The sequence below is a fragment of the Podarcis bocagei genome (genome assembly GCF_964188305.1).
Source record: "Podarcis bocagei genome assembly, chromosome: 17".
In the NCBI taxonomy this organism is placed as follows: Eukaryota; Metazoa; Chordata; class Lepidosauria; order Squamata; family Lacertidae; genus Podarcis; species Podarcis bocagei.
The window spans coordinates 3,943,676-3,956,348 of NC_138143.1; the positions used below are offsets into that span (position 1 = coordinate 3,943,676).

The following is a 12,673-nucleotide window of genomic DNA, read 5'->3' on the forward strand; positions in this document are numbered from 1 at the left end:
GAACAGGGGAAACAGCCCAGTGGCCCTTTCTGGCAAGCATGCTGCCATCATGTCATCCCATAACCATCATCTCCCTGGGACAAGTTTTTACTTTGCAAAAACAGTAAAAAAAAAATTAAAAGAAAAAACCTTCTGTGCTCGGTCATTATTGCACAAAACAATCCTTCTCTCAGATACTAGCTCTTTGCCAGAGGATAGTATCCCACACATATCTCCCACAGCAATATGGCAACATAGGGCACCTATGATTGTTTTGAGAATTATTTGCTTCAGAAAGGGCTTGAATCTGGCATCCACACACACCCCCTCACCCAAAGTAGTAAACAATCAATGGAGCTAAGAACTTGCTTTTCTAAGGAAACCCAAGCTTAGACATTCAGAAAGTCTAACTGTGCTATAACCCAGGAAAAAGGTGATTGGGAGTGACAGCGCCCCTGTGAGCCACCACCCAAAAATAATGTCCACAATCATAGAAGCCACACACTCTGGTGCAAAGTATTTCAAGTTTGCATGTAGCTGAAGTATTGTATGACCAGGCCTGCGCAAGGAAACCAATTCTGTTTGCCAACGCAAAATAATGATCTCATTGCCTGAAACGCACATGTTGCAACGTGGTGCCAATTTATGTCTAGAGCAGAGAGACAGCCCAAAAATGTGGCCTGTGGGCTGAGAATGGGGTTTCTCCTTTTGCACACAAAAAGCACAGGAAACTGCAATGCTAAAAAGTCTTCTGGCTATTTTATGGGATGGTCACACACACCTTATAGCTCTCAGGGATAGAGCTGGAGGTGTGTGGGGAGAGAATACCCTGCTGAATGAATTATGATCTGGATTTTCTATCATAGCCATTCTATTCCCTAGGGAGGGATTGTGCCATTTTAAGAAGCCTGCATGAAGTGGATGCAAATAAATGACTAGAAGAGTTAAGATAGACAGGACTTATTTTATTCTGCAGAGACACTTTGTATGGGGCGGGGCGGGGCAGGAGAACTCAAGAAAAATCTGGGTAATAAGGTAGGTGCTAGCATATTTGCAAAGCTAAGCAGGGTCCGGTATGGTTTCCAATTGGATGGGGAACCTTGATCCTGCATTGCAGGGGGTTGGACTAGATGACCCTTGGGGTCCCTTCCAACTCTGAAATTCTGTAATTCATGGGTATAAGCTACTACTGTGATGTAGTACTGAATTAACAGCAGAACTAGGGGAAAAGAACACACAACACACACTCAGAGCCTCAGGGAGAAAATGTTCAGGGCCAGTCCTGGTTGAGATCCTAGGCAATTTTTTCTGGGACTCAGCTAGGTCTATTGAACTCAGTAAATTTCCAAGTGAAGATGCCCAGCACTGACTGCAAGTGCTATAAAAATGTTAAGGATGAAATGGAGGTGGAGAAGAAAAATATTAACGGGTTTTTGTTGCTGGTGATGCTTTTAACAGAGTTAAAGCAGAAGTTCAGTTGTGCAAGAAATCTGTGCTCAAGTGGAGAGACTCCAGTTTCTTGGCTATGAGGTGGGGTAAGAGAGGAAGAGGAAGAAATCAGGTTCAAAAATGCTTTCCACTGAGTCAAAACTTCCCTGGTGGAGGGACATTTGCTTGCTTGTTTCTAACACACACAAGACAATACCCATAAAGAAAAAAGGGACACTGTCCCTTCCCAACCGCTTCCTCCCTTCCTCCGCTTTCTGTGACTGAGCCAGAGGGTTCCTTTTGCATTGGAACCTGGAAAGAGTGAGTAATGCATTAAACAGGAAGGCTGGGTCTACAAAAGCCAACCAATGAGTCACATGTTACAGCAGGACAAGTTTTGTGTGTGTGTGTGCGTGCGCGCGCGTGTAACATTTGTGTGCAAGTTCCTAGCTCACATTTTTTTAAAAAAACCACAAAACACATTTTTTTTCATCTTTCACATCGATGCAATTTGAATGTAACAGATTTGATGCTGGGATCCAGATAAACATATTGTGCAGAATAAGGGCTTATCCACACTTACTTTCCCTCCACTTTTTCTAGGCATGGTGTCCAAGCACTTTCTTTTTGCTCACGACTTTTCCCCACGGAAACCCACTCTTTAAACAGAGGCAGGTTTAGGGGAGCCCAACCAATTTGGCTGCCCTGGGCATGAAGCCTTGGGAGCACAACTATTACCCAGAATGAAAGAGGCAAGAGGTGGGGTGTGCGTCAAATTTTGGTGTTGCACAGGGTGACGCTGAAATTTGGGACCCCAAGGTCTGCCACTGCTTTAAAGCTCAATTGGAGCAAACGGCAATCTGCAGGAAACCCAAATCGACCTTTGCTATGATTGAGCACTAAAGAGCAGGTTTTTGTGGAGAAAGCTCCAGGGCAAGGAGAGAGAAAAACACTCTGACATACGAGTTTTTAAGCACGCTTATGCCTGGAGGAAAAAGTAAGTGTGGATAAGCTCTCAGTCAGTAGAATTTGCACCATTTTAAGGAACCCTATTTTTTTCAAAAGTAGTAGTACAGAAAAAGATGATTAGATGGAGGGGTACACTAAAATCACATGCTGCTGTACACTTACACCGGGTTCTACCCCGCATTGTGGGTGCCCAGCGCGTTACACGCATGTCATCACACGGCCTGAGGGGGCTGATGGGGCCCAATGAGCCCTCCTGCGGCTGCAACAAGCCCCATTGTGCCTCAGCGCACCATGAAATGTCATGCGTGCGCTGCGTTGGGGTGCCCCCCCAGCCGCCCAGTGAACATTTTGTGGGTGCCTCGGCACCCAGGTCCCCCCAGAAATGGCCCCTATGCTGCAGTACAGGCAGGAAGTGTACATGGAGAAGCCTTCAAAAATGCCTGCAGATGAGAATTCTGCTACTTCTGAGTAATGATCCCTTTTACTTGATCTCCTCACCACACAAATAAGAGCAGAGGGAGCAAATATAGATTGTTTTTACCATCAAGGGGTGTATAAATTTTATGAAATAAGATAAACCAACAATCTATACATCAGGGCAGCACAGCTTTTTCTGCCACCCAATGCACATGTATCCTCCATAGGCGTGAGCAGGGGGCTGCCCACTTGATTATTCCTAAGCAAACTGAGGCGTCTGCTCCTGCAAAGAGTGCCTAAAGGCAAGAAACAGAGCAAGTCCTACCCAGAAGTTACCATCTCCCCACCCCTCAAAAAGCAGCAGGTTATAAAACTGGACATACCAATGATCTGTTTAAAATAATGTGTCTAGCCCCCAAGACTGCAATGTGGCAAAATCTGAGGTTGAGGTGGAGTTTTCAGCAGCTTTTGTATAAGACAGCTGGGAGCATTCTGTATGCTATGCTGCACTGCACAGAACTCCTCCCTCTGCCTGTACTCTTATGACACCCTCTGTTTTGGGGGCACGGGGGAACAACCACTATATTTCTAATCTGATCATGGATGCAATTTCTTCTTAAAAAACCCAACAACCCCAATTAGTCTGAACAGAGCCTCCTTTCTGCAGGATTTTGGATTTTTGCCATTGAGAACATGCAACCCTAGAGCAAACAACCAGAGCCCAGAATGTATAATTCTCAGATCTAGAATACACATGAGCTTTTTTTTTGAGAAGGGGACTCACCTCCCACTTCCCATGTATGTATGTATGTTCATTCGTGTTAACCAGCTCAGATGTAGCCCAGGGCTTAGATCTGAACTCAGTGCCAGGAGGACTGTTCCATCTAACATGTCACAAGTTTTGGGACAGACACACAAGAAGTATCCAAAACAAAGACCGAGCTCCTTTGCTAATACGGCCCCCGCTCTTTCAGGTAAAATCATCTCACCACCGCAGTTCTGGGCTTCTAAGTCAATATGGCAGGAAGTTCCATTATCACTCATTTAAAGGAGGCAGAACTACCGCAGGACAAGACTTGACCTTGCACACATGTATGAGCCTTCCAACATCAGCACCGTGCTAGCCAGAACTGCATTAGGCACTAAGCCCTTTGCTGAGCCAGACACCTCTGGCCACTTACTGCCCCTGGTCACCCCAAGACTCACCGTAACCTGGAAAGGACTGTTGGGAATGTGCTCTCCTCCAAAGCGCACACAGATGACATATTTGCCTGGCTGGGGCGCCGTGTAGAAGATGTCAAAGGTGCCGTCCTCATTTTCCACCACATCCACGTCCACCTCTGTGCCATCAGGAGTGCATACTGTGCAAGTCACCTTGCCCTTCCCGGCAGCCTTGGCATCCACCGTGATCACCGTCTCCTCACCAATTTGGATGGTGGGCCCAATGCCGGCTCCTGGCAGAAGGGAAAGCCAGTGAGGAATGGAGAACTGGAGTCCAATTCCCAACTCCTTCCCATCATGCAACATGGGTCTCCCTAAGCTCCCAGCCTCTTATACCAGCTGACATGGCCTCATGGGGACTTTGAGACAGAGGGCAGGTTGACCAAATTGTGGGGGGACCAATATTGCACAGATGAATCAAGCCATTGTAGGTCAAAACAGAGCAACTTACCAATGGACTATATTCACCCATTCAGTTGCAGGTACAAGTGGTCAATTTTATTGTATAAAGCCAAAGGCTTTTACAATGGATGACAGAGAAAGAAAGGAAACTTTGCAAGTAAGAAAACACAGGCTGGAACACTAGGGCCAGGTCACACTTGCTGGTGGACCCCACGCAAGCTCTTTCCAGGAATACTTGCATTCACATGAGAGGCCTGCATTTGCAGACACCACAATTTGCTCAAAATGATGGCTGTTCCAGGCAATACCAAAGCCTGGTCAGCAGTTAAGTTTTCGGCAGGACAATGTTTAGAACTCAGCCAAGTGTTACCCACCCACCCACCACTATCTACCAGAGACTCTTCTCCAATGCACCTCAGTGGCTCACTCCCATTTTCACATGTGCTCATGCAAGGGAGAGGTGGTTGAGGTGCAGAAGAGAGGCTGTCAGAGCCCCCCATGCCAATTGTGTTGAGGTGGGGGTTAAAAAACCCTTCCAGCTTGCACAGGAGGCTGGGAGCTGGATCAGACCCAACTTTTGCCATCTGACACCAAGCCCCCAAGGAAACAGTCAGATAACATCACATTTTTTAAAAAGGACTAAAGCAAGATGGAGTTAAGGCAACTAAAGCCATGATTGGATCCCAGCAGCAGAAGCATTGGTTGTTCATAAAGCAAGGGATGTTACAGCTTTGGGTGACTAGGGGTCGGCGAATGCCAAGGAAATGCTTGTTCTCACTGAAGAACGAACCCTATGCAATCATAGCACAAGAGGAGATTTTGAGCCACAGACTTTCAAACTAGCTTAAAGGGTTAACCTGAGGCAGCCAACATGGTGCCCTCGAGCTCCCATCCTACCTGACCAATGGCCACAGAAACTGGAGCCAATGGGAGTTTGCCCAACAAGATCTGGAAGGCACCACAATGGGTTAATCCTTCTTACAGAGAGGGCTCTGGCTTAAAGAGATTTCCAAAAGCAACAACACTGTTAACAGAGAAGCTGCTGTAAATATCATGGTTGTGTTCTCCCCCATCACATCAACATCAAGCTGAATCGAGATTTCTATTGTTGGCTTAGGTTCCTATTGTAAAATGGCAAATCATGATCAGAGCTACACACACAGTAATAAAAAGTGGGCCCCTAATGCTGGTTATGAGAGTGTGTTTTTGGGAATGAGTGCTGGGAAGGGGAAATGTTTAGATTTATGTCCAGCCAAATTTGACTCCTAAGCCCTCTGGATAGCAAAGACAAGCCGAGGACTACCAGTTTGCCTGTCAAGCTGCATGGAGGATGCAAGTGAGGGGGGGGGGGAGAGATGAGATAGTACATGTTTAGGCACCAGGCAAAATCATTCCTCCTTACCCAGGCTTATGGCTATGGCCCACAGCCTGGAAAAATGTGGAGGGGAAAGACTGTTATTATGATGACTATTTTATTATTAGGCTGTCTGCCAGTATGCTTTTTATTATGTTTTTATCACTGATGTTCTGTAATGTGTCATTAATAAAGGACAGTATGTAAACTGAATAAATAATGTTTCTTCACTGTGGTCTCGGGCTTTATCTGCAGCTTATGACTCCTCTAATCTACTTAGGAAGACCATGAGGTGTTATTTCCCCCTTACACTTGGGGTGTGGAACCTAGCTTTCCTGAAGATGGCAACCACTTAACAGTTGCCCTGGTCTGAAGCTGCTGCCAGGAATTCACCCCGATGGCCTTTCCAGTGGGGGCACCTAGGCTGTGGAATGCCCTCTCCAAAAAGACTCGCCTGGCACCTGCACTGATCTTTTGGATTTAGGAAAAGACATTTCAATGCTCCCAGGGCCTTTGCATTTAAAAGAAGTGTTGCTGCTCTGTTGCTTTTGCTTTGGTTTAATGACATTTTCATCCCCCAAAAAGTTTTTGATTTGAGTTTCTACTGAAATGAGGCTGCATTTTAATGTTTTTTATACTTGATGCTAGCCACCCTCTTGGCTGGGGAGGGCAGGGTATAAATAATAATAATAAATAATAATAAATAATAAAAATAATAATACTTTATTCTGTAGTTGTTTTAGATTTTTATGTGTTACAGTTTTAGCCTCTTATTCTTGCGAACTGCTCAGAGTTTTCAAGCTATAGAAATGTGGCAAACAAAATCCGTTCACGTGCCTGATACAGACCCCTGAAGCACACTTCTTGTGGAAAGCCAAGACAACGTCAACAGGACTCCCACAAACCTAGGTGGCCACCTGAGCCACCGCAATGCTTGCAACATGCCTGCCTGTAGACAGAAGCCTTCCCCAGAGTTAAGAAACATGCATGTACCTGATCCATTTCCTGATTCACAAGCTCATGCCCCTCATTAGGCAAGCACAGCAGGAGATGGAAGATGGAGAGGGAGGCAAAGGGTAGGAGAAGACTATTTGGGGAGGCAGGGAGGGTGGAGAGAAGGGGGGGAAGGGGGAAATGTACCATGACAGCCATAATCCAACCCACCACTAACATTCAGATCCACCTCCTTGCTTCCTATCAATGGCTAGGGTTGGAGAAAATGCAAGGCTTCCAGCTCCCCCTCTCCCTCCCCAAAAGTTGCCTCTTTTCTGCCTCTGAAGCAGAGGCTTAGTTCACAGCAATCCTATCCTGCTGGAAGAAGCAAAAAGTGAATATGTTCCAGCAGGGGCAAACTAGTGGCTCATCTCTGCAAGTAAAAAACTGAAAAATGAAAAAGAAAGGAAGGACCCTGTTTTGACCCCTAGCATCTTTGCTTCAAGGAACAGCTTCTCTAGCAAAAGGCCTCTGCCTGGGACCCTGAAGAGCCACTACTGATTTCAATAGTCCATAATGGGTTAAGACAAAGTACGGGCCCCAACTGCCTTCACGTGCGCTACCTGTGAAGCTGGCATTCCCTTATGCTGGCACAAGTCCTGTCATTCAAACTCATCACATGTTTGCTGAAAGTGGAACAGGTATCAAAGGGAGCTACTGAAAACAGTTCTTGTTTAGCAGCAAGCGCAGAGGAGATAAAGCCCAAAACAAACAACAACTAAAGCAGGGCTGTGTCCCTTCAGATATAGGGACTACAATTCTCATCATCCCTGACCACTGGGCCATGCTGGCTATGCCTGGGAGGAGGTGCAGCACTGCAAGTGCCACAGCCCCCCCCCCCCCGGAATCCCTGAACTAGAAGCTTTAACTGACCAATCAGTGGCACTGCACTTTAAGCGACCACCTGATCATTTTGGTCCTGGCAAGGTTTTAACAGACCAAGGAATACATATGATTCTTTTATAGCCTAACCAGGGAAATGGCAGCTTTTATCCAGGTTCTGTGAAGTTATATATTAGCAACTGACCCAGTTTTCAGCAGAGACCTGCTTTGAGAACAAGAGGTCCCTTCCAGATGGAATATTCCAACCAGCCCTTTGGGCAGGGAAGCCTGACTGCCCTCTCCTCTCTGACCTGGGGCAGAGGTGGAGCCCAATGCCAGTGTGAGACCATGCAGCGGAAAAGGAAGCAGCGAGAGCAGGCAGGCAGGCAGGCAGGCATACTTGGGGTGGGGGAAGGAAGCCATCAGCAAGCTGCTTACCTAGCCCATGACCTCCAATCGACACTGAGGTGAAAGGGCAAAGAGCAAGGGTAATCAGAGTGAGACAAGAATCACACGGAACAGTGCACAATTAAAATAAAACACAGGAGAACATAGGCAATGTGGCATTTCCCTCCCCATGGTGGGTGAGCGGTGTGGCCGGATGTGCCCGGCAAAAAGCAGTCGATGTGGTGGGAGGGCGTGGCATTATTTTAGCGTGGCTCGCCCCACCCTCCAGCAGCCCTCACCCCCCGTAAGACCCTCACCTGGGAGGAGCGCTCACCTGTGACGGTGCACTTGCTGGCGTCGCCAGTGGGCAGGGCCCGGATGCGGTACGGCGAGTAGGGGATCTCATCCCCACCGTACTTGATGAGGATAGTGTACCGGCCGGTCATGTCTGGGACATACGACACAGTGTAGGTGCCATCTTGATTGTCACGGATGGTGGCTTTCTTGGGCTTGCCCTCAGGATCCTGGCCACGGCACAGCCCAGGAAGGGGGGGTTAGAAGGAAGGCAAGCATTTCAAGTTAAGAAGCGGCAACTGCAGCAGCCATTCTAAACCTAGGTCCCTGCCCCAAAGTTGTTATGGTCATGAGAATCTGACAGGAATTTGTATGAGTGAAAACCCACTTGAACCCTGTATGGCACAAGAAGACAGCCACCACAAGCATTTCTTGCTGTTACATAGGAAAGCACTGAAAGGACATTTTATGTTTAAAAGGGGTGGGGGGCTGAGCAAGGCATGAACAAACTGGGATTACCAAGGAGGAGTTGTTATGCTTGTTATGCTTTAGATGCAAGCTCAGCTTAAGGCTTGCCACCACTATAGACCTCTGGTTCAAAATGAGTACTGAAATCTACTGTCTTTCTGCAGTGGGATACTCAGGAGTCAAGAGACTCTCACCAAGTGCAGAGTTGGTGGCCCTTCTAAGTATAGGATGAGAAGGGTAGCTTGAGTCAAGGGCAGAAAGCTCTAGACAATGAACAAGGCAGCGTTTTCTGCCATTTGGGAATGTTATCAAAGCTCCCACCCTCTGAGTACAAGACAGCAAGTATGACTATGCAACCATGGGGCTTATAGAAATCAGTGAGGATGTTGCCACAAGGCAGTGCCACCACGTGACTGAATGAAGGAGCTCACAGTCCACCTGACTGCAGCTTATGTGTACCTTCAGACTTGTCCCAGTCTTTTCCACATCATCTCCCATTGATTTCTCCCCCAAGTATCTACCGTGGAACCGGCCCCTCTGCCCTGAAGGCCTTCTCACAGCAACCCCCAACCTGCATTCATCTCCCCTTCGGACATTGTTCCACTTACGGTGATCTGGACGGCCAGCAAGCCCTCTCCAGCATCCTTGGCATCAATTGTGAACTCCACAGGCAGGCTGGCTGGCACACCTGTTGTGTTCAGCCCTGGGCCACTAGCCTTTACCTTGCTGGCATCGTGTGTGGGAAGAACCTTAACCTTGAATGGACTGTGAGCATATAAAAGAGGGAGGGAGAGAAGTGCCTCTGTTAATGTTAGGCCACTGACAGAAATGGCCACACCCCCATCCCTCAATTCCAGGGTGCACAGGTGTTCCCCCACAGGATCATTAAGGGTCACTCATCTTTCTCTTACACAAAATAAAGGCATTATATGCCAATCTGAGGCCACTGCAGCCTGATGGAATCCTCTACCAATGAGAAGTTCCCACTGACAGGACAGCACGTTCAGCAGAAACAACTGGTAAGTGTAAGACACTGTATACTGGGCTCAGTGTTCCAGGAAAAGCTTTCAAGTCTTGTGCCAGTTTTTGCTCTAACACAATTTGCCAGTCGACAGCAAGAGACAAAAAGATCTGTGGCATAAGGTTTTGCTTCCAACACTGATTACATGGGAGTCTTTAATAGATTTGCAGAGGCCCTCTCTCAAACAACTTGCCCAATGTGTTCAATGAAACTTTAAAAACATTATCCTGAGAGGTAAGTCCCCAAGCCTCAGATTCTCAAGTGCTGGGTTTACAAACACTCTGGATTTCCAGTAAATGGTGAAATCATCTGAAGCTTTGGAAACATCAAAAAGCAGCCATTGCTATTAGAGTCTCTGCCTTGGCTCAGAGGGGCTAGAAGCTTCCTTATGAATGTCAGTGTACCAAGCTTCTGTCCTAAGGAGGCTTCTGAGTCTCACTGTCTTCCCTCTGGCCTACAGCGGCCAACCCACAACCCATACCTGCGGGGCACCTCCTCATCTCCATAGTGCACAGCAATGCTGTATGGGCCTTCCCGGCTTGGCACGTAGCTCGCGGTCTGAGTCCCGTCAGCATTGTCCACCACATCTACAGGCTCCACCACTCCTGCAGGAAGAGTTCAACAGGTGAGAGAAGGGCCAAGCCCCAGGAAGGCACTACTGGTCTAGTCAAGCCGAGATTCGCTTACCTTTAGGGCCCTGAACTTTGACCTGGAGGGGTGCCACACCTGCCTTGCTGGTGTCAACCGTGAAGGACTGGGGGACATTGGCTCTGACAACACCTGGAGTCAGGCCAGGGCCTGAACATTTAACTTTAGATGAATCTATCACATCATGCACAGGCACTTTGAAGGGGCTCCCTATGAAGAGAGAGAGAAGGGGATGAAAAAAGTTGGATTTGAGCCCAGAAACCACTTCAGGGTTTCAAGTAAAGCACACACTCCTTACATCAAATGCAGTTTTAAAAGAAGTCTCTTGCTTTTGAGTCCCGCCCACGCTTGTGTTTCAGGAGGCCAACTTTCCTAACCAGCAAGTCCTATTTGCAATCCAATTGCCTGTCTCTTTGATCTTCCAGGGGACTCAAGTGAAGCATACAATCATAAAACCATAGAATTGTAGAGCTGGAAGGGCCACAAGCGGCATGACCAATGCTCAGCAATGATGGGAGTTGGGGAGTCACAGGTCCCCCACCCCTATGCCCTACGGTCCGCAGCCTTTGATCCCACACTACACCATTACATCATCCTGCTTGCCCAGCCCACTCCTGCCTTGCTGGAGATTGCTCAGAGGAGAGCTGACAAAGTGCACCAAGAACGCAAAACAGAGATGGATATGAACTTGTTTTGCAGAATATTTAGGCCAAGGAACCTTGGGCAGCTTGAAATCTTGCTTTCATTATTTAGGTACCAGGAGAGCATAATGGGACTATATGCCTCTCTTTTGGCTAGAAAGGCAGCCTAAATTCCCACCAGTGCCCTGCCCAGAACACAGAAAACACCAAAGTGGTGAAAAATCAAGAGCAACAATGGAGCCAAGGAGAGAGCAATCTTTTCCGGTCAGTGGGCCAGATCCTTTGGTCACCCAGACCTTGTCAGCCATTTTGGCAGGTGCGCAGGGCCACCCAGGTGTCAATCACCTGATGTTACCATGGCAGCTGGCAATGTGTTTCCTTTGCCCAGGCAGTGCAAAATCAAAGCACTTGGCCAAAGGCACAAAACATTGCAATCCCCAACAGCAATTCAGTCAAATCCCACTTTAGGCAGGAAGCCACATCTTTACCTGCCTCACACCAAATGCTATATGATGGCAGGTGGGCAGGACTCAGGGAAAACTATTGTGGGCCAAATTAGGACTCCTGCCAGGCCTCACTAGGACCATGGGCCAGAGGCTCCTGACTGCTGGAGTAGCCTCCCTCTCCTGGGCCATGTATGCCAAGAGCAACAGAAGATACCTATGCATCAAGAACCACCATCACCAACCTATAAATCAGTTGTCCATGCCACTTCCTGCCTACCACTGCCACACACACATCCCAGCCCCAATCGGTACCTGGAACTTGGTGGCCACCATAAGTGACGTTGAGGTTGTAGGTGCCAGGTTCATAGGGAATGTATTCCACAGAACAGCTGCCATCTTTGTTGTCAGTGCATGACATCTTTGCTTCAGAGGGACCTTCAACAGCTAGACCCAGTCCACCAGAACCAGCACCCCTGTAGAAGAAGAAACCAGTTTTGACTCTAAAAGGCCCCAACTGATCAACAAATCAAAGCCTGTGATAGTTGGGAGTCGCCACAGACTCATGCCTCAGGCAAAGAAGATCGAGGAAGTGAACTAGGAAGCTCCTGTTCAAGCAACTTAGAAGTGAAGTGGAAGTTGAAGTGCTTTCATTAAGAACAGTTCTGGGGTGGGCCAATGAATCTTGTGTGAACTCTTAAAAAGCTAAAATCTCCACAGGCCAATGCATTTTAAAATTCAGAGCAAGAAACCATTTTGGTTGCCTTAAGGATTAGTTGTACCTTAAGTATGCTATCTTGTTTTGTATACTTAAGAGCCTGGGTGGCTGGATCAGACCACAACCTGCCTAGTCTTATCTGCCCTTCCAACCATGTTTTCCTGCTTATCCTTTTAACACACTTTCTCACCAATCTTTGGGCCGTGAAGGGAGCAGATACGATGCAAAGCAAAGGAATCCCAACTGAGACAGCATTTTTTCTTATGTTCTCACCACCTTTAGAAGAGCTACTGCTAGGAGCAGACTTCATTTTCCAGGCTGCTTCTCCAACTAGCTCAGTGCTGCATTACTGTGACTGCAAAAAGCTGGCCAGGATCTCATCTCGTTAAAGAGATGCTTTTCACATTTATTACATTTGTCACTTACCACATAAAAGCAACTGACTAAGATTCAAAACACTAAAAGAAT

General features: G+C 47.4%; 1 protein-coding gene across 4 annotated transcripts in view; it reads right to left on the reverse strand.

Annotated features, from left to right (window-relative positions):
• Positions 1-12,673, reverse strand: part of FLNA (filamin A) — a 69,349-nt gene that overhangs the window by 21,108 nt on the left and 35,568 nt on the right. For 2 of the 4 annotated variants that reach the window (XM_081177179.1, XM_081177177.1), the window contains exons 25-31: positions 11,803-11,963; positions 10,443-10,613; positions 10,237-10,360; positions 9,343-9,499; positions 8,307-8,496; positions 8,024-8,047; positions 4,000-4,247 (exon numbers count right to left, since the gene is read on the reverse strand). In XM_081177179.1, coding sequence (XP_081033305.1) covers positions 4,000-4,247; positions 8,024-8,047; positions 8,307-8,496; positions 9,343-9,499; positions 10,237-10,360; positions 10,443-10,613; positions 11,803-11,963 — 1,075 coding nt within the window. The remainder of the gene's footprint in view (positions 1-3,999; positions 4,248-8,023; positions 8,048-8,306; positions 8,497-9,342; positions 9,500-10,236; positions 10,361-10,442; positions 10,614-11,802; positions 11,964-12,673) is intronic. The other 2 variants (XM_081177180.1, XM_081177178.1) reach the window with 1 other exon arrangement.